The 21112-nt window shown below is 43.2% G+C and overlaps 1 protein-coding gene across 1 annotated transcript in view; it reads left to right on the top strand.

The window, feature by feature from the left end:
* The window catches only part of PCID2 (PCI domain-containing protein 2), a 53487-nt gene that overhangs the window by 2291 nt on the left and 30084 nt on the right, over window positions 1-21112 (top strand). The window contains exons 3-9 of the mRNA XM_070532449.1: window positions 296-417; window positions 1561-1626; window positions 4189-4285; window positions 9283-9386; window positions 14698-14773; window positions 15830-15924; window positions 21004-21050. Of these exons, the coding sequence (XP_070388550.1) occupies window positions 296-417; window positions 1561-1626; window positions 4189-4285; window positions 9283-9386; window positions 14698-14773; window positions 15830-15924; window positions 21004-21050 (607 nt within the window). The remainder of the gene's footprint in view (window positions 1-295; window positions 418-1560; window positions 1627-4188; window positions 4286-9282; window positions 9387-14697; window positions 14774-15829; window positions 15925-21003; window positions 21051-21112) is intronic.

Genomic DNA, 21112 nt, shown 5'->3' with positions numbered 1-21112 from the left:
CCCGAGGTGTTCGAGCTTGCGTTGCCTTTTCTGGTGCATTCTGGTGCTACAAGGATGTGTAGATTACTCCTGAATGACTTGAGACTTCTAAGGCACCTTTCACTCGTATGAAGAGTTCTTGCAAGTGCCTCAGTGATACATAGCGTGTAGGGGCCGGACTGGCACACACTTCTGCACCTCTTATTCCTGTACCATTTGATGGCACAAGACTGTAATGTGCGACGTTGCAGTGTGTCCATGTTCTACGGTAAGACATCCCGAATATTGCAGTATGGCGTTCATGTTCACCTTTCAGGAGTTGCTGTCATGCAAGCACGCGCACAGTGCAAGCTCTCGGCTTCAGGTAGAAGACCCTGAGCCCGTAGTACAACGCGTCATGGACACCCCATGGGACGAAGTGGTCTGTCAACACCTAAGGTTGGTACTTAGACACTCTGTAAGGTTGTGAACTACTGTCCATAGATTTGTTAAAATTGGTTCATCTTATCTCAAAACAGAAATGCATATAGTACGAGCACTAAAAACAGCGCTAAACAACAGGACGAGGAGAGGGACACAGACAACAGCGCTAACAACCAAGTGTCTATTCTTTTGTGTCAGCATATATATTTATTTATTCATTTATTCATTTACCTGACAGGCTCCCGAAGGAGTATTGCGTGAGGGGAGGATACAGAGAATTACCAAAAAAAGGAGTAAAAAGAAGTTATACATTGTTAGTGAGTAAACATGAAAGAACAAATATCTAACAATATAAATAATGGGATAAATGAAACAAACGACTGTGTGAAGTAACAAAAAAAGTACCAAGAAATTATACAAATGGTAGCAGGTGAAGGTGAAAGAACAAATCTGTAATAGTGTTAAAGCAATTCAAAACAAACATTCAAACAAAACAAAAAGAAAAACCTATACAACTTCGCTACAAGTATTTGCTTAGGTGTGCAGTATGGTTTAGTTGTGACGAATTATGGAAATAATATGCACAAGTGTGCTTTGAAGGATACTGGGTCAAGAATGTCAACTGCGATAGAAAGGCAATTTCCATTGGAAGGAGAGAAATTCCTATAGCATTAATTACATTTTTCTCCCTGCGCATGCTGAATTCTGTTGATTCTGTGCTTTGAGATAGCGGCAGAGTATATATATATGCTGACTGAAAGAATAGACACTTGGTTATTAGTCAGCGCTGTTGTCTGTGTCCCTCTCCTCGTCCTGTTGTTTAGCACTGTTTTTAGTGCTCGTGATCATGAACCAACCAGCCCAAATGCGTACTCTTCTGCATATAGTAGCATACAAAACATGATAAAACACGATTAGCGGAATTCATTCGGCTTCCCTGGACTACTCCAAATAATATTAATAATATTGTCCTTTATATGACAAGCAGTCACTGATTGGGGAGGGGACTATGGTATAAGGTAAACAGGCACTCACTAGATGGAGTGTGCAAGGCTACACACTTTTTTGAAATTATTTCCTTTAGTGCGGTTGTTTCTCGTTATCGTCCTTGTTCCCAGTTGTATTCGCTTGAGCGTGATCCACGCTTACTTGCTTCAGGTGCTTGTACCACATGAACAACTACAACTTCGTGGATGCCTACAAGGAGCAAGCTGTCCTGGTTCAATATCCTTTGCTTATAGTACCTGTGACTTCTGTGGGGCAGCCAAAGAGTCCTGTTGTCTCTCTCTCTTTCTCTCTTGTTTCTTCTAATTTTAATTTGTGCTTGAGTGATAGTGAACATTTCTGGCATTGTGCTATAAAGGATGCAGTTAATATACTGTGCTCTATAATTTGTTCATAGTTTATATGCCACTTTTTTGACAGAAAATGACAAGCTTGGCACAGTTTGTCATTGCGCACCCTTCTGAACAAGCACTTCCTTCTCAAGTCATCCAAGCAACAAGTGATTAAAACAAACGTAAACATCGTGCTTGCAGTAACAATATGTGGACAGCATTTCATGTGAACCACTCTGACAAGCATACCATATTTTATGGACCAATGGCTCCTATGTCCGATCATGTTGTTGTAATACAGCAGGCGCTTATGAGATATGGCAGAAAGGAAGACCGAGACTGGCATCTGGGCTTGGCACGAGCTGGTTACCATCTTGGTCTTTGGCTGCATTAGTCTTGTAAATACAGTGTAAATAGTCTCTTTCGTTTGTGTCTTTCTGCATGTAACAATATTTATTAAAGAGAATATTGAAAAATTACCTTTGCAAGATAGTGCAGTTCAGTCACTTCGGCTACATGAAGAGGATGACTTCACTTAAAGGACAAATCACAATTAATGAAGCAGCAAATATTCATTAACTTGTTTGATTTAGATTGGGACCCATGTTGCAATTGCAGAATTTAAGTGAGTCAGCACTTATTTAAGTAGGAATCCAAATGTTCCTGCCAGTTTCAAAAGATCTGTTGTTAAAGTTTCGGTAAACCCATTGGCATTGCCTTTATTGCTATATTTTATTGCCTATATTGTGCAAGGAAGGTTTTATTGTGAATGCACCATGGGCCACAATTTCATTGGCACTCGAAACACCAGCTTCGAGACCAATATCTCGAAACTATTGTTGGTCATGGAATGCCTACCAAAAGGACACGCCTCGGAGCATTTACAGGCTTAAGGTCTATATAGTCTAACATGTGTGTTAAGGTAATTGCTATGAATTAGTGTAGTTTTTCTGTCTAATTGCACATTTTGATTTGTCTCACAAGTACATGTTTGTCACCTCTTTCTGTAAGCCAGCACAAGTGACAGGATTGTGCAGGCTGCCACAGGTGGTCTTGCTGAAAGGCAACAAAAGTTTAAAAAAAAGCAGTTAGCTTTTGACTGCTCCTGTTACTCTGTGTGAACACATAACGGCAATGGTTTATGCTAGTGCTGTTCTTTCCTTGACATCCTGCTTCATACTTTGCAGTATTCTTGCATGTTTGTGGAGACAGCGTGTTAGAATAATGCAAGCTCTGCCTTCTCCTTTTGTGTGCATTGATGTTGTATACCCTTGTTGGATACACATTCCTAAGGAAATATGTGGGAATATTGAAACCAGGGTGAAATAAATGGCCTCGTGGGAAAGTTCAGCTGTGATCTGCAAAGAAAATCAGAACAGGTGTCCAAACGTATTGCAGTCGCAACCACTTACGATTGTGTGTGCTTGCCTTCTACTGACCTGTGAAACCTTAGGGTGTTGTCATTCGCAGCCATTGAGAGGTTGCTTTCTGTTACAAGAAACAAAATGCATTGGAAAAGCTCAGGTGGTACTCGGAAAAAAAAAAATTGTTCCCTTTGTATGCAGAATATCAGAAACTGTAAAATGCAGCGTATTGGTAATGCTGTAGAAATAGCCTTTTAATGAGAAGATGGACACATACATCTGAAGTAACGCTTATTTCTTTTATTGATGAGGTATTTCTCATGGTCAGCAAATATGCTTTACGAATCCCATAAAAAATACTTCCTCTGCGTCAGTACTGTAAGCTTTTGGCTGTGTTACAGTCTAAGCTATCTGAAGCCCCACTACAATGGAAGAAACCTTAAAAACTTGAGCCTGTGCAGTAGATAAAATAAAATATGTGATGTCCTAATACAGCAAATAGTAAAGCTCAAATTTAATTAACCCTCCATCTCTTTCCTGAAGAAGTGCATGACATTCCAAGATGGTTTTACTTTGCCAATTTTGTTTCACGTGACATTCAAATTTAAAATACATTTTATAATTTATCCATTTTTTTTCAATAAGGACATTGAGTAAGACATCACCACAGAATTTTTCTCATAGTACATAAATGTCTGCGACGATATTCTCAGCACTCGTGTCAGCAAAACAAATGTGAACTGCCTACATGATGTGCATGAGCAACAAAAAGCCAGCAGTTATCAGCAAAACAAACTGACATGTGTGACTCATTACCACAGAAAAAATCAAAGTGTGCTGTGAGTGAGTAGAACTTGCAAGACACAATAGGGTTCGTCTTTATCAACAGCAGCACAAACTTCTGACAGCTGCGTCTCTCAAGCTTGGGGGTCAGAGGGTTGGAAATACTCGTTTCCTTTAGGTAGCCTGCACATTCACAGCTTGAATGCGTGGATGATTGTGTAGATGGCTCGAGCTGCCAGGCAAACAGATGCTCCTGCTTGCGTAGATTGCCCTTGACTGCAGCCTGCTCTCTCTGGCCGTAAGCTTTTCACCAAGATCTTCCAGTCCCTCAAGGAAGAAAACTGGGCCCTGCCCATCATGTACACAGTCTGCCTTGACCTCCGGTTATTTGCCTCTCAGGTATGAACATTTGCCTGTCATTCATCATTATCAGCCTATCTGGTGTCCACTGTACTGTGAGCTGAACATGGCACCAAGGCTTTAAGGGACCCTGAAACGATTTTGACGATTTTCTACAAACGTACTGAGTCGTTAGAGTAGGTCCTTCTGATCATTAATTGACACATCTAAGTGCTCCGCGCAAAGCGTGTAATTTAATATAAAGTTTTAAAAATGCACATCGCTGCAGATTGCAGCACACTGCTCGGCAGAATTTTAAGCTGCCCCTACCCATATGACGGAAATCGCCCATATGACATCAGTGGGGCGAGCTATCCGGTTGGCTGACCAGGGTGCGTGATCGATAATTTTTCCAACTTTATGAGAAACAAATGATGTTTGTAATAGTTGGAATGTTTAATTGTTAGTTAATTTGTTTTTATAGAAAAAAAGTAACATAAAGAGAATGCACAAGAACAATTTTTCAGTACGCTTAAGGACTTCCGACACACAGCAAGTGTCGTCTGCTTGTGTTGCAACGTGCTCCGTCTTTGATGAGAGCTCCGCAGTCAATGTCGGTCTGTCTTTTCGCGAGCGCTATGATTCGACTTTGTTGCATTGTGGACTGCATACATAGCGACTGGCAATATGTCAAGCTGCGACATTGTGTCCTTCTGCAAGCCAGTAGATGAGCGGACTGGCTGCAGTGCACTGGACAGCCGCTATCCGATCGGCGCCAGGATTTGCGCAATTGCGGCCGTCACTTTACACCGGAAGATTACTAACGCAATAGTGTTTCTCGAGTTCGGTATTACGGTAAACACAAGCGCGAGGGGACAAGGCCTGGCCGTGTCCCCTTGCGTGTCGTTTCAGGGGTGAGCAGGAGCGCAAATATGAATGGTCTGCGCGGTGCGGCCACCTGGTGGCATAGAGCTCAAGCACACACAGTAGCAGTAACAAAATGTATTCTTCTATGCTGCTGGTGTAAATTTCTCACAGGAGTGTAATCGTTAACACGTTTTTTCGGAAATGTTTAAAATGTTTTGCACTTTGTTAGAGCAATATTAGCTCTTTCTTTGGCTGGTTAAGCTCTGCGCCAACGGGTGGCTGGACCGTGAAGACCGATCAGGCAGCTCACGTACGTTCATGCTAAAGTTCCTTCATCAGCTTGAGTTTATGCCTTCACCGTTCCGTCGAAACATTCTGCAAGTGTGTGATTACCGGAATACCAGACAGGTTTGGCGCTACGACAGAATGCTCGCAATGCATGCTGCTTCGATAGCTCTCGCTTGGGGTTGACGGCCAAGCTGCTAGTGGAGACGTTTCGCGCAGGTTGGGGCGGGCTCCAAAACAACCGGAAGTACACGATGTGACGTCGCATCGCGACGCAGAACCAGTGAAGACGGAGCTTGGCCCCGATCGCTCGGCGAACGAGTTGAGGAGGAAAAGCATGGATAGGGAGGAGGGTAACTTGTAATCGCTTATAGCTCCATTAATATGTAACGCTTCACTTAAATTGTAGTGCAAATGTTCTACTTAAGCTGTACCCTACGTGTCTACAAAATTTGTCCGAACCGTTTAAGGGTCCCTTTAAGCCTGACTCCGAGTTCTTTGCCATCGTCTTCTTGGGCACCATGCAGCCAATGTTTGTACCGCTACAAAGGCATTTCCCAGCACTCTCTAGTTAATCCTTGCCAGAACATGAATTGGACACTACTTTAGCATGAAAAATAGGTGGGAGATTATATGGTACAATTGAGTGCAGTGAATTGTCAATATAACGAAGTTGAAGGGACAGCTGAAATTGTATTGTAATAACGAGTGCCTGCCTTTATGGTTACTGTATATTGTTGATTATAAGTCGACTCCAATAATAAGTTGACCCCCCCGAACTTGGAACCCCTACTAGGCAAAAAAAGTTGACTCCGAACACGGCCTCAAGCTGCGGCCCTAGCTCACCAATAAGTTTTTCAGAAGTGCGAGTCATGCAAAGAAACATACATTCGTCCATGAGACATCGCTTACTACTCGTCGTCACTTTACAGAAGGATGCAGTCACGGTCATTGCCGTTGTGTGAGCCAGTGCTTCTGCTTGCCGTTAGAAGCGGTGCCGGCAGTATCAAGATGCCGCATGTGAAAAACACCACATGGACAATTTCAATTAGCAGTCCATACCAGGCATCATTGACCCATTGCACTACTTCGCTTGAAAAACGTACGAAAACACTTGTGGGCGCATGTGACTGGTCACATGGTTTAGTTCCCTGCGTAGTGTTGCCAGCCCCTACAGCACTGCCAGCTTTTCCGTGGAACGCCCACAGTTTGTCAACGAAGCATTTCTATTGTATGAGGACAAAACTTTAAGGCGTATCGTAACATAAATTCCTGTTTTTTAAGCAGCCCACTCTGGTGCCGTGTCTGATACTTATTGTGGAATTATGTGTGCATGGTGTGTGATACTACTTGCAGCTCGATCAAAACTACTTTCGACCCAGCAGAAGTCGACTTTACGATTCCGCATATAGGTCGACTCCAATTATAGGTCGGCCCCCAAACTTTGGAAGGTCATTTTATGAAAAAAATGTATACTTATAGTTGGCCATATACAGTAACATTGCCTATTTGGGAAGCGAAGAGGCATGTGATCCAGGCAGCAAGTTGCCACTTGATAAGCCAAAGCCCGTGCAAAAGAACTGTGAAAGACATTTTTATGCAGCATCTTCACCAGCAAGATAACTGCTTTTTCTAATACAGTTGGCAGTGCTAATTCATTGTCGTGTCCACAGACGTAGATTCAATGATAACTTGTACGACTCTCGTCACATTATGCAAGTAGGCGCTTCTAAACAATAACTTGTAGTCGTTATTTTGCCATTCTCTCAGCGGCTCAGCCCCTTTCTTTTAGGTATAATTTTCTTCCTCGCACTTCCAAATTCTGGTTGCATTTGGCACATGACTCTGTTTGCTGTTCGTCGACTGCGAACACAAACACAGCGGTGCCTTCACACTCACCATCAACGCCAGCCTTACATGTGTACCGGCAGCCACTGATGGCTCTCGTTGCGCTAAGCTGTGTGAAATAGACCAAGATTGAAGATTGGCCTAGTATCTCAGACATTAGGATTGGAGAAGCATCTCAAAGAAAACAATTACAATGCACAAAGAAAGGAAACGTACCAACACATCTGTATTCAGTCAAGCAGTGCAGAACACAAATAGGAAGGCTTATGTCACCTTTTTTTTCCCAAAATTTTTATGCTTCTTTGCCACTTTAAATAATTGAATACATGACAATGTCAACATGCCTATCAGAATAACATCTGGAAAACAACTGCTTTCCTTGTCTTAGTTGTCGCGGTGAGCTGTGTTTGTGGGTTGCATTTTCATCACAATTTGCACTAGTTTTTTTGCTTTATATGCTACCTGATGCTATAAATGTGACCAGTCTTGTACAAGCAGCGACGTTTATCAAGAGCAGACACAAGAAAAATGGGTTCACCTTTGTGTCAAATCTTAAAAACCACAATGTGAAATCAGGAAGCTCCGTGTGTGCCTTCACCCCATTGTCTGCTTCACGTGCCATTGCTTTCACTGCTGCCATTTGTGGCGCTGTTTCCCAGCAGACTATTGGTGCATTACGATGGCCATCTGGTGAATATAGTGTCAAAATGCATCTAGTTGCAATTTTTGACACTGGATGGCTGCACCTGTCCATGCTGTGTCATTGTGTCACACCTTCCTTTTCATTGGCATGTCCTTCTGGCGCCTGCTCAGGGAGCACAGCAGCCTTGCTGCCGCACAGGAATAAAAGTGTGTGAAAGTGATTTGTTCTTCTATGAGGACTCTAATGACAATTCTGTAGATCGACCGGAGGTTCCCATTGCTGCGCATGAGCGTTTCCGCCACCTACTAACTGTGCCTTCAGAGCTGCAGAAAAATAGCCACTGCTCATGTACATGTGTTTTGCATTTTTTTTAGATATTCAGGCGAAAGTCTTTCTAGGCTCATGGTGGAGTTTGTGTCAGCAGACCTGACCACTGGGAGTGTCTGCCAAAGCGTCATCACGCCATATGAAGACAGATTAAAGACAAATTAAAGAATGAAAAATGAGTGATAGTGACAGTTAGTGAACAATAATGTTATAATAGAGATTAGTAGAGGTTAGTAATCACTAGTGACTTGTAATGACTACTAATGACTCCAAAATGACGAATATGTTTAACGATGGCTTGTAATGACCACAATTGATTAGAAATGATAGAAATGTCTAGTAATGAGTAGTAATGACTTGTAATGACTACTAATGACTACGAAATAACCAATATGTCTAACAGTAGCTTGTAATGACTGCAATTGATTACAAATTACTAAAAATGCTTACTAGTGAGCAGTAATGACCAATATGACTAATGACAACTTGTAACGACTACAATTGATTAGAAATGACTAAAATGCTTAGTAATGACCAGTAATGTCTAATAATGATTGAAATAACTTGTAATGACTACTAATGACTGATATGACCAACATGTCTAACGACTGCTTGTAATGACCACAATTTATTACAACTGACTAAAAAGGCTTAGTGAGCAGTAATGACTAAAAGAAGAAAGAGAAGAGACAAAGAGGTGAATGATAAGAGGAGGAAGAGTAGGCTTTCGCCATTCACCTCCTAAGAGATCTTAAGAGACCCTTTAATTTCTCTTCTGGTATTTTTGTTTTTCATAGTGTATCGAGCCCCACAACGTGCTGTTCCATAAGATGTCAGCATGATGCAGAGAAGTCTTCAAATTTATATTTAACACAGTTTGGAAAATAAAGCAACCTTACTGAATTATAGAAACAGTATCGTTTGTCCAGAAAGAAATATACCTCTACAAACAGCAAAAAAAAAAAGTCAGTTGTGAACAATTTATCTAATCTTTTGCTGTGCAGAAAAGAAATAATTCTGACTTTCATTCAAAAATACATTCACTCATTCATTCATTGCATACTCCACTATATATAACTTTCTCCAGGCAGACATGCAGCTGTCCAAAAAGAGCAAAGGCAAACCTGGGGAGACATTGGAGAAGGCCGCAGAATTCCTGATGGGCTGCTTCAGAGTCTGCGCCAGTGACAAGTCAGTGAAAATTGCAGCTGCATTCTGTGCATGTGTGGGCTGTTCAGTCATTCTTCCGTAGATACTAAAGGTTTTCAAACAGCAAGCTAAAGGTATAAAATGATTAGATAATCTGTTGCACATATAAAGGAGCCTGGTATGAACGGCTCTTTCATACTGGCCTCTGGCTTGTTTGCACTTAAATTTTGGACAGAGGTGTAATGTTGCTGAGCAGTGTGTTTAATGCCATTTTCGGACACAGTAATCTTGAGTTTCATCAAGAATAAACCGAAAGTATGCTTCATCCACGGTGATGCCTGTGATGCCCAATCGGGGACAAAGCCGCTGGTTTCGAAAACACAAACACAAACTTTTAATGAAACTAGAAAGAGGCTTAAAATAAATAGAAGGAAATAGAAAGCATAAAATAAGCACTCAAACAGACATCACGGCAGTAAGAAACACTTCGGGCTAGTATGACGTTAACGATATACGTGTCCGGGCTTGACAAGATGGCAGGGACACATAACAGTCTCGACGTGGAGATGCGACGACAAGTTGATGAAAAGAGTTGCACTGGTCTCACCAAAGGTCGGGGTATAGGATGGCTGACCGGACGACTGGAGCGCGCCAGCTCTGGCTTGGAGAGGTAAGGCAGGCGGCTTGGCAGCACGAGCAGACGGCGGCGGCGTTCTGGCCAGGCAGCTGGACGTAGAACTCGGGCCCATAGCCCGACTGCTCTCGTCCTGCCCACGGGCGCAGAAGCTCGCCGGCCTTGAGCAGCTGGCGGCACGCTCGGGTAGGCTGGCGACACACAGGAACGGGTTGGCAGGAGGCCCCGGTCGGGTGAAGTCCTGGTGGCTCGGGTCTGGAACCCGACGGCCCGTTTTCAACTCCTGGTCCGGTGGACGACCTTCTCCTGGCGTCGCTTCCTGGAACAATCCCGGCGTCTCCCCCCTTCTGCCAGCACACCACGCTTTTTCTTCTGCTCTGGCCGATTAGTCATTTTCCGATTGGCTGCCTGACGTCCCGTGGTCTTTCCTAATTGGTTGGCTTTTCTTCCTTTAGTTCCTTTTCTTGCGCCGCGCATTCACGTGCCGGACGCTCTTCGGCGTTGTCGTTTTCTCCTTCCAGCATGGAATTTGCCTCGGCGCGCGCACTCCTTGTCTGCTTCTGTCCATCCTGACCACTGCACCATGTCGCGCACCACACACATCACAATGCCCAACAAAAAGTGCAGTTCTTCTTGGCAGTGGCCATCTGTCTATGTTGCAGTGAAACATGGCAAGCTATACTATGTAACAGTCATGGATGGCTCCGGCATACTTATCATGAAGCTGCTCTTCCAGTACCACGTCACAGCAGATGACTTGCATTTGTGGCTTACTCTGGGTGAAACAAGCTAGATTACTGTATATATACATATGTGAAATGCCACCTCTGGTGCAAAGTCTGAGTGTGAATGATCCGCTGGTTTGGCTGAAACAGCCATTTATAAATCACTGCCTTAGTTACCCAGCACTTGATAGGCTTGACAGAGCAATTTATTTGTCTACAATTACAACTAGCCTGTACTGGTCAGTTGGTTGAAGTCACGTAAGCCCACTAAGCCTGCCATACACACACATGCCTGCGCGGACTTGCCTGGGAGCAGTTTTCGTGTTTTAGTAACCACAACTCGTTTCACAGCAGCATATATTAAGTATACTTGAGCTTACTGTCACTCTGCTAAGAGCATAGGTATGAATGACGTGCAGCAAGGAAAGGTCATTTAGTTGTGAGGAGCAGTGGCGTAAGCCACTACTGTCTCTCTGACACACCAGTGGGTGTGTCAGAAGAATACAGGCTTCTGCAACACAATACAGAATGTTTGAATGGCAGTCGACATTCCCAGTGTGTTTTCAGGGTGAATCAAGACAAATCACTCGCCAAACCGCCAAGCTGGAAAGTTGGCCAGGCAGTGCAGTCAAGGCACCAGCCTTACTTAAGGGGTTTTGAGCACTTCAGCAACAATGAAAGGACAAACTGAGTACATCTTGTAGTGTACCTCTGAACACGTTGTGGCCAGTTGAGTTTTGACGTACATAATCATGCGCAACAATGTACGATTCACCAAAAACTTCAAATCTCGTACACAATGCATTGCCAGGAAACATTACAAATTCATACAAGGGCGTGCGTACGTCGCTTAAAGTGTTCGAAAAAATATTTTGCACTTACTGCTGCACAGTTCTTGCTCAAATTTTGCAGAAAGATTGCATTCTGGAGTCTACATTGTTCAGTGCAGCACTTGGCACAGTTAATTGCCTGGTTCTTAAGAAGAAAGTGCAAAGTTGCCCTGTTTATGGGGATGCAAACTGCTGCTGTGGCGGCACAAGTACACTTGTGTCACCACCTGCTGGCAGCTCCACGACGCAGCTGGTTAGAGAGGGTTACTGTGTGTTACCTGCTCCTCTGAAACACACAGCAATTTTCCTTGAAACACTGCTTTCTGTAGTATTTCAGGTAGGTTTTTCTGCAGTGCCCACAAGCAGCGATACAAGTTTATGCTTGCACTGTCATGGCAGCAGCAGCTGTCATCCCCATAAACAAAGGCAACTTTGCTAATTTTTCTTAAAAATGAGGCAGTTAATTGTGCCAGCAGTTTTATTATATGACGAAGAATCCAAAATGTGATCTTTCTGGGAAATTTGAGCATGAACAGTGCCGTAGTAAGCACTAAATCTTTTTCCAAACATTTTAAGCAAAATAGTCACGTCCCTGTATGCCATAATCTGCATCAACAGTAATCATATCACTGCCATTCAATTATGTTTGTTATGTGAATAGCTGAACATGAGTCACAGCTTTATTACGGTACATAGCAGCATTATGTCAGGAATGGTATTCTGGAATGCTAGCCAGACATTTTCCTTGCAAATCCTGTTTACTATATTTATGTGAAACTTTTTTTGTGATGTTATACAGGTTTTGATGCTTTTTGTACCCTGTTTCTCATTTACACATCGCAAGGATCTTGACTTGTGCAGCTTTTATGCCTTCAGGTAGCATACGAGGGTCTATTGGTAAGCCGCCTGCGTGTAACGTTCACAGGCTACATGCCACCTGTAGTTAATGTGCTACATCTGCTACCATGACCATGGGGGATGCTGGCTACCACTCCTACATACACAAACATTGAAGAAAGTGTACGGGACGATAGCCACAGCTGTAGCGCAACTGGTAGAGCATCGCACACATATTGCAAAAGGCGTGGGTACAGATCCCGCCACTTTCCCCTTTCTTTATAATTTCTAAATTTCAATTAGAAACAACAGTTTGTTTCCCCCTGTGCTTTCCTTGGCTTCGTTGTCTGTTGGCTTCACGAGGATGTGGTTGATGTGGTGGTTCGACTTGGGCAGAGGAAAGTGCGGGCAGTGAGTAGGGGGGGAGGGGTGGTGACAATAGCGGGAAGCTGGAAGGAACCGTAGTAAGGCACACCGATTGGTTAGTGCACACTATTACATCATTGCCTTGGTTGGTGCTCGTCTCCCTGAAAAGAGCAGGCATGTTTGTTTGTGCCGTCCTCAGTCAGCTTGCAATGAGGTCATGGTCTTGCAGTGTCATTTGTTGAGCACCGCTTAAGTGTGAACTTTGCTTGCCTTCTGGAAGTCATAAAAGGATGTGCAAACAATTTTTTAACTCATAGCCATTGACTTCTACTAGCTCCAGGGTAATAAATTCAAGTAGGGCAACTGAATACGCAAACAGTGGCAGCAAGGTCATAAAGACCAGAAACTACATTTTATAAGAAAACTATGTGTTATAAGAAAAATATATGTGCTGTAAATGAACAAGTATGAGTGATCGACTGAATGATGATAAGGGGTGTAAAATGAGGCAACATTATGCAAGCAAACAATAGCGAGCAAAGTCATCTTATCAAAATTAAACTCACCTACTGCTGTTTTAATCCTGAGGTATAGATTGTTCCTTACTATTTGTCCAGTAGTTGTGAACCAACACTCAGTTTACACTTTGTAGATTGAAGAAAAGGCATCATCAGGCTAGTCCCTTCTTCTAGTTGTTTGGGATGAATACCAGAATGTTTATTTATTTATTTATTTATTTATTTATTTAAAATACCTTACAGGCCCTATGAGGCCTTGTGTAAGGGGGGTTACAAAATCAAAGGCATAACAAAAAAGAGTAAGCAGCCTTGTGAAGTTTGGTACGAAAGATATGTCCCAATCCAGGGCTCATCAACATTACTAGAAAGCTCAAAGCATGAAAAAGGAAAAACTGACGTAATAAAATGCCACAAAGGTACACTTCACGGAAGAAAAACATAAGAAAAGTTAACGTAAGGCACTAATACTAGAAGGTACAATACAGGAAAAATGAGCAGATCAAGGAATGCAATGCTTCAAGGGATATTTTGGGAAAAAGTTGCAAAAACGCAATAATATTGTCACGAGAGGAAAAGCCAGGGCATACATACATACAGGGCATGCATACATACAGGGCATGCATACATACAGGGCATACATGTGAATACATGATGCAGCATAAAATACCAATTCATAAGAGCAATATAGCAATGCATCAATAGAAATAAAAACATAGCAAGAAGTTCGAAGCACATTGCCAAGTGCAAGAAACAAGATAAAAGTGATTTGTAAGTGCTATTATGGAAAATGCTCGCGTAGATGACGAAATTTTTCTTTATCTGACTCGGAAGCAATGTTACCAGGAAGATTGTTCTACGAGCAAATGGCCGTAGGGCGTGCGGAAAAGTTAAAAGCATGTGTTATACTGTACATGTGCGCAAAACTTAAGTGGTTATTTAATCAGCGAAATGTGTTTGAGGCAATCTGGATATGCAGTGTGGATTGTGTGGCATTATAAAGATATTTGTGAAACAAGGATAACAGAGCGATATTACAACGAAAAACTGAAGGCTGGAGGGAATGATCGAGTTTGATTTGCGTTACGCTGGAGTGGTGGCTATAATTACGTGAGATGAAATGGGCAGCTCTGTTCTGGACTGATTCAAGCATGTCGATTAAGTAGGTAGGATGTGGGGACCAAATGGATGATGCATACTCGAGCTGTGAACAAACAAATGTCTGATGCTTACATGAAAATGGCTATTGAACCTCATGACTCTACTTATGGTAATAGCTATTTTTAAGTGACACTAGAGATGTAATGGTAATATATATTCATGCTGTAAAACAATGTTCATCGTGGATTATTGTTTCTTGAATGCATTATTATACTTAATGCCTGCTTTTGTAATCTATGTATGAAATCAGGGTGGTAGTTCTTAACCAGTTCCTCCTCATCCTAGCCGGTCATCCTTGGAGAACTCCAAACGTCGTGGCATGCTCAACTTAGTCAACCAGCTGTTCAAGATCTACTTCAAGGTGAGCTCAAAATGGCTGAGTGAGAGTTTGTAAATGACTGGGTAAGTGTTTTTGGGAAGGCTGTAAGAATACTTTAATATGAACTGAATACTTTTGTACCGAACCAAAGTGTTTGGTTTGAGAATTTGATGCAGTGGGAACCTGTTTAAATCTTTTTCATTGAACCACAGAAATGAAAAGTAACAGTGAAGAAACCACTAAAATAGATTAAGTGAGTGTTCTTTTAACGTAAAACTGTTTATTTCCACAAACTTTCCCTTTAGGGATAAAAAAAAAAGATCAAGAGTTGGAACCTGCCATTTCTTTAGTGTGCTTGTCAGCGTATGGCCTCTAGGACTGCGTACAGCCTGTTATTGGAAGCCATGGTCAACACCATGCATTTCTCTAGCTGAAACATCTGGTAGAAAACGTTCTACATCACTTAACACCAAATTGCAGTAGCAGCCAAATGCAAGTGAGCAAATTCATGAATTCATTTTTATTTTTTATTTACCTCTATTGGAAGCAGTGCCTTCCACTGGGACTTTGAAAGTTTATGCCTGATGGACATCTTTGTTTTTCAGGCAATAATTCTAACTTTTCTTTCTCGAAATCCTTCAGACATTGTACTGTTATTGTATGTACCATGTCCATCCACTTGCAGAAGTGCTGTGTGGAACTGATGCCATGGATATTATTTCTCCTTATATATTTTTCATCAGCTCACTTTGTTCACGAGTATGAAGAACTTAAATGGAAGAAATGGCCATACTCTGTAAATATTCTTTAAATTTTTCGTTGTTTTTGGCTGTCATTGGCTTGCTTGAAGCCATGCACTCGCTATCACTGGAATCAACCTCTCGACGAGGTGAATTGTAAGGTACTAAAAAAAAGAGAAGAATGCTTACTATAACAGCTCCTGCATACTTTCCTGTGCCGTACCTGTATGCGACCACGAAACTAGTGTGTCAAATCTACATGATGGATGTTGTTTCCTCTCACTTCTTGGTGTGCGCTTGTTGAGTACCAAGAAGTGAAATGACAAATGTAGTGACAGTCCCTCACACATGCCTCCAGATAAACAAGCTACACCTGTGCAAGCCCCTGATCCGGGCCATCGAGAGTTCAGCACTGAAGGACCACTTCAGCATATCCCAGCTGGTCACATACAGGTAAGGACAATGGCCACCGGGGCTTGTGAGTCAGTGAGAAAGGGACATTGTGCAAAAGACAGCTTCTGGGGCATTCCAACAGGAAAGCAGGGAGCTGAGGCGTTAGGCCGAGAGGCCTAGAGCAGTGGTGCGAATTAAACAGCTTTAGCTTGACGTTTACTGTTTGCTCCACTCAGACCTATGTATCCCTACAAATGGTGCGCATCTACTCTTTGTGAATGCCTGTGAACTTGGACACATTCCTTATGCCAACTCCAGAAGGCAGAACACAGCCTTCAGTTCATTGCTGCAAAGTGAGCACTTGGCTTTGTTGTTTGACAGCCAAGATGACTGCACATTGCTCGCATCTCTAGGGGGCGCGCTTATCCAAATGACAGGTCTCTGCAGTGCTTGAGTGCATGAAATGTGGGCGGAGCAGACCGTAAGCAATGCTCGGCTGAAGTTGTCTATTGAAAGCAGTCTATTGAAACTTAGTACTTTCACAATCATGGTTAGTGATCACAAGAGAAGCCGTTATCTGTTACTGCCAATGTGGCAGCTGTTCGTGTGCCATGCTCATATATTGTATTAGATTTAGAGGAGTTGAAGTGTTTATGCATAAGCAGTGGCCTTCACTGATGTGGCCCTGCAATGCATATTAAGGACGTGCCTTTGCAGTGGTTCTCCTGAAATCAGATTATGGACTTAATATCTAAATAACTTAAGTGGCTTGAAAACCGGGTTACATAGGATTAGTTTGAAGTCCAGAGCTATACTGTGTGTGTATGAATGCTCCTTTGGCAAATGTTAGGTAAGTAATAAACAGTGCAACATCTAAGAAAGCCCTCTTCATATCTTGCGGCACCTGCCATGATGTTTTGCCAGATAAGCGCCATACCCTGCAGACTACCATTGTTGGTGCTGTCAGGACTCCCACGCAGCAGCTTTATAGTACTGGCAAAAGTACTAAAGTGCCAACTAGCCCCAGTCTAAGCACTTCTGCATGCCTACATGTTGGCACAATGAATTTCTTGCGCTCTTGTATAAAAGGTTCATTACGTAATGCACATACTACTAGTACAAGTAAAATTAATTTCAATACCATTAAAATTCTTTGGGAACATCACACAGTTCGTGGTATATATGTTTGTATCTAACCTCTTTGATGCCAGCTTGGCTCAATAAGTACGTGCCGCTCTTCAGTGACAAATGAAATATTCTAAAATTTATCTTGTTCTGAATGGAATCGAACCCCTGTCATATAGATTGTTTTATGAGCGAGGAGGAACACAGCCTCGAACCAGCGCGCCTCTCTCCTTCTCATACTGGTATGTGCGGGTTGCCGTTTCTCCCAGTGGCAAGTTGGAATAGTAGCAGTGTGATTCTAACGTGTTCCTTCTGTGATTGCTGTGATGCTGGATGACTCGAGGTCAATGGACTACCACTGTGATGTATTCAGCTGCAAAAATAACTTTTGGAAGTGAATGTGACAAGCATCTTTAGCCGCGACGACTCCGTGCACTCCTTCGTTGCACTTGCAAGGAAGCATCCGTGTTGGATTGCCAGCATAAGCAAAAGGACTTGATGGCAACAAATTCATCGTGTGTATGTTCCGAAGATTTTGTTTCCAGTGTGCACATGGCAACGAACTCAGCACCCATCATCAGACTGGGATGTGAACAAAAGGCATGGATTCGAGTAGGTCAACGATTGCAAATGGATAAAATCAGCTATTTCTTCATGGCCGCTCATTAAAGTTATTGTGTTCAAATATGTTCTAAGATTATCATGCTTGGCAACCAACATTCTGGTGGAAGTTGACCGAGGATGTATTATGAAAACAGTACAAACGGGCTGACCAAGAAAATAAAGGTATGTTAATTTTTGTTCTGTGACAAAATCCATGCCTACTGTGCTTCCCAATCTCACCAGCAAGCTGTCTAGCCGACGCCACGCTTCGAGCGCTGTGTTGCTTCAGAAAACAAAGTTGCTGTTGCAAAGAGCAGTTCATTTTTCAGCTCTCTTGATTCAGCGATGTGTCCTTGCACAGTGTGATACGTGAAGTGCACGAAACAGTGCCGTGGTGAAAGAAGAAAAAGAAAAGGACAACAGATTGCTTGCGCGGAGGTGAATTCAGTGCTGAATGGAAGACGACAACGTCAAGGAGCGTCAAGCACATGCGACGCAACAAGTGAAAACAAAAAGGAAAATGACCCAATCGGGAAAGTGCATGGAGTTCACAGGGGCCAGTCAGAAAAGGACAAATCGGCCAGAGTGGCAGGAAAACAAGGCGCGCTGGTGGAAGAGAAAGAGAGTTTGAGAAAGCGACGCAAGGGTGAAGATTGGCTACCGGACCAGGAGCTGAAGACGAGCCATCGGGTTTCGGACCCGAGACTCCAGGTTTTCAACCGACGCACGATCTGCTACCCGAGGCTGGTAAATTGCTGCGCCCGCAGGCAGAGTGCAAGCAGTCGGGCTATGGGCCCGAGTTTGCACCCAGCTGCCTGGCCGAGAGCCACCTCCATCTGACCATGCCACCAAGCCACCTGTGTCCCTTCTCGAAGCCCAAGCTGCGCTGTAGTCGTTGGCTCATCAATCAACTACATCGACATTGTAGTGAGACAAACACCACTGCTTTCGCCACCTCGTCTCCATCCCTCTGCGTTGAACTGTTCCGTGCACGCTCACACTCATAGCCTGCCCCTAACTTGAGTGCTGTGGCAACTGTTATAGTTCTTACTGTATTTTATTTCTGGTTATGAGTTTTCATTAAGTGTTTATATTATGTGTTTCTATTTTTGTTAGTTACATTAAAAGTATTGTATCCGATTTGGAAGGAACGGCTTTGTCCTCAATTGAGTTCAAGGAGGCCCCGCCTCAGGGAACTGTCTGCAACAATTAAAGAAAAGAACCTGCATCACATGCAGGCGCCACTCAATACCTAAGAATGCACATATTCTTTCAATGTGTCGCGTGCATCTGGTTGATCGTGGCATATTTGCGGCCACTATCATGAGGTCGTTTTGTTGAGTACGGCCCTTCCATTCGAGTTTTTTTACAGTTCTTTCTTTTTTAAACTTGGTGCCCGGGTGCCAGGTAGACAATGATTAAAAAATCGTACAGCGAAAATTTTAGGAGCACGAAAGCTAGCACAACGTCTTTCCTCAGAGCTTCGCTAGTTACTTGGATTGTGATGTCCGCTGGTGTGGCAGACTGCATAGCACATGGAGGCATCTCTGATTGCTGTCACCTGGGTGCTACCTTAATAGAGTTCAAGGCTAGACGTACAATACCGTATTTACTCGCATAATGATCGCACTCGCGTAATGATCGCACCCCTAAAATTTGTCGTCAAAATTCGATTTTTTTTATTTCCCGCGTAATGATCGCACCCCGAACTTGCCGCAGCGATATGTCGTGTGCTAAGTCTAGCGAATAATGATCGCGCTTACCACCTGTCGAATGCTACGCGAACCACTCTTCAAGACAAGCCAAGCGGCCTGCACGCACTAAACATTCTTAAGTAGATGCCTCATTTCATTACTTTCATCACTTTCCGCACTTCCATGACAAAATGAGGTACAACCAAACTTGCCTTTATTATGGGTTGGCTTTATAATGGCTGATGTCAACAAAAACAATAAAGGCGCATTTCGATTCTTTTCATCTGCTTTTGCACTCGTGAGCACGCAACAAATCGCGCGCGGCAATGATAGTAGCCACGTTTACTCTGATACGTTAAAAGTGTGCCCTATTCATACGCCGACGCTTGTAACACAGCTAAGATATTCGCCCACCCTTAGCGGAAAGTAGTGAAGACAGATGCCGCAGTTTCCGCAGCATGCCCGTCATGTGTTTCTGTCACAGGCAGCTAAGCGCGCCCACCTATTACTGTCCCCTCAAAGTGGACATGGCTACGTTATTGCCGCAAACTTGCCGATATTAACGATATTATTCATCACTAATACGGAAGAAACTGTTTCAATGCATGTAATGTACTCACGAGAAGAAAAAAAAAATCGCGTTCGGCGCGTTCGGCTCACTCCGCTAGCCGCCATTTTTGTTTTGGTGTCCCGCACCCGCAATCTCGCATCCCGCAGCAAACGCGGACGAAAAAAAAATTTTTTTTTTCCCCGGGAAATTTAACCCGCGTAATGATCGCACCCCTGAATTTGCTTCAGTTTTTCTGACAAAAAAAGTGCGATCATTATGCGAGTAAATACGGTAATAACATGTTGCACACATGTTACGTATCAACGGTGTTCAGACCTGACTCGACATATTTCGATTATGGGCAGAGCTGTGGCAGCGCCTCTAAGCCTGTCGCTGTTTGATATTGTGGCTACTATATTGAAGCTCAAAGCTTAGTAACAACATGCTCAGAAGTTTCCCTATCACAAAGGCTTGTTGACACCTCTCAAGAAAACATGAAAACTTGCCACTCGTTATCAATAGCACGTTCGCCACGCACGCTCCAGCACGATCCCACGTACCAGCATGGCGCTGACTATAGATGGCGCTGGGATCGCAAAATGGCAGCGCCCTCAATATAACCGTATATGTTTAGACAGTTTTGTCTGAATATATGCTCGCACATGCGCCACGCAAGGAGTTTACGACTAGATGGCATGGTATGTCCAGAGGGAAGCACAAGAGGAGCTCGGCAGCAGTACAGCCCCCCCCCCCCCCCGCCTCTCACACACACACACACACACATACACAACATACATGACGAATTTGAGTAGTGGTAATACGGTGTGTCGCTAGTACATTGCTTCACTGCTAATTGCATTAATGTCGGCAGTCATTCTAGAATGGTTTCTGCCGAAATTTTTTCTCCGCTCTTACTAATCATACATTTCTTTCACCACTGGTTATGCAAAGTACTGTCATAATTTGTGTAAAAATGTGCCATTATTAGTTTGTGAAACTGCAGTTACAAAAGACATGCCGTGATCACTGGTGGAAGGAAACAGTATCTTATGGTGCAGGGCACAATGAACACTCGCACTTCTGCGGTGATACCACCAACACACTACTTCTACTGTTGCTAAGCCTTACCTTGCATTTACTTTAATTATTTACTTATTTGTCTTTCAGGTACTACGTAGGGCAGAAAGCAATGTTTGACAGTGACTTCAAGAACGGTGAGCTCATCTCCCAGCACTCGATTTGCAAACTTTTTTGCATGTCTGTGCTCCCACTTTTA

This window comes from Dermacentor albipictus, chromosome 1, assembly GCF_038994185.2.
Source record: "Dermacentor albipictus isolate Rhodes 1998 colony chromosome 1, USDA_Dalb.pri_finalv2, whole genome shotgun sequence".
NCBI lineage: Eukaryota > Metazoa > Arthropoda > Arachnida > Ixodida > Ixodidae > Dermacentor > Dermacentor albipictus.
The sequence above is the reverse complement of the archived record's forward strand: the minus strand, read 5'-3'. Positions and strand labels throughout refer to the sequence as shown.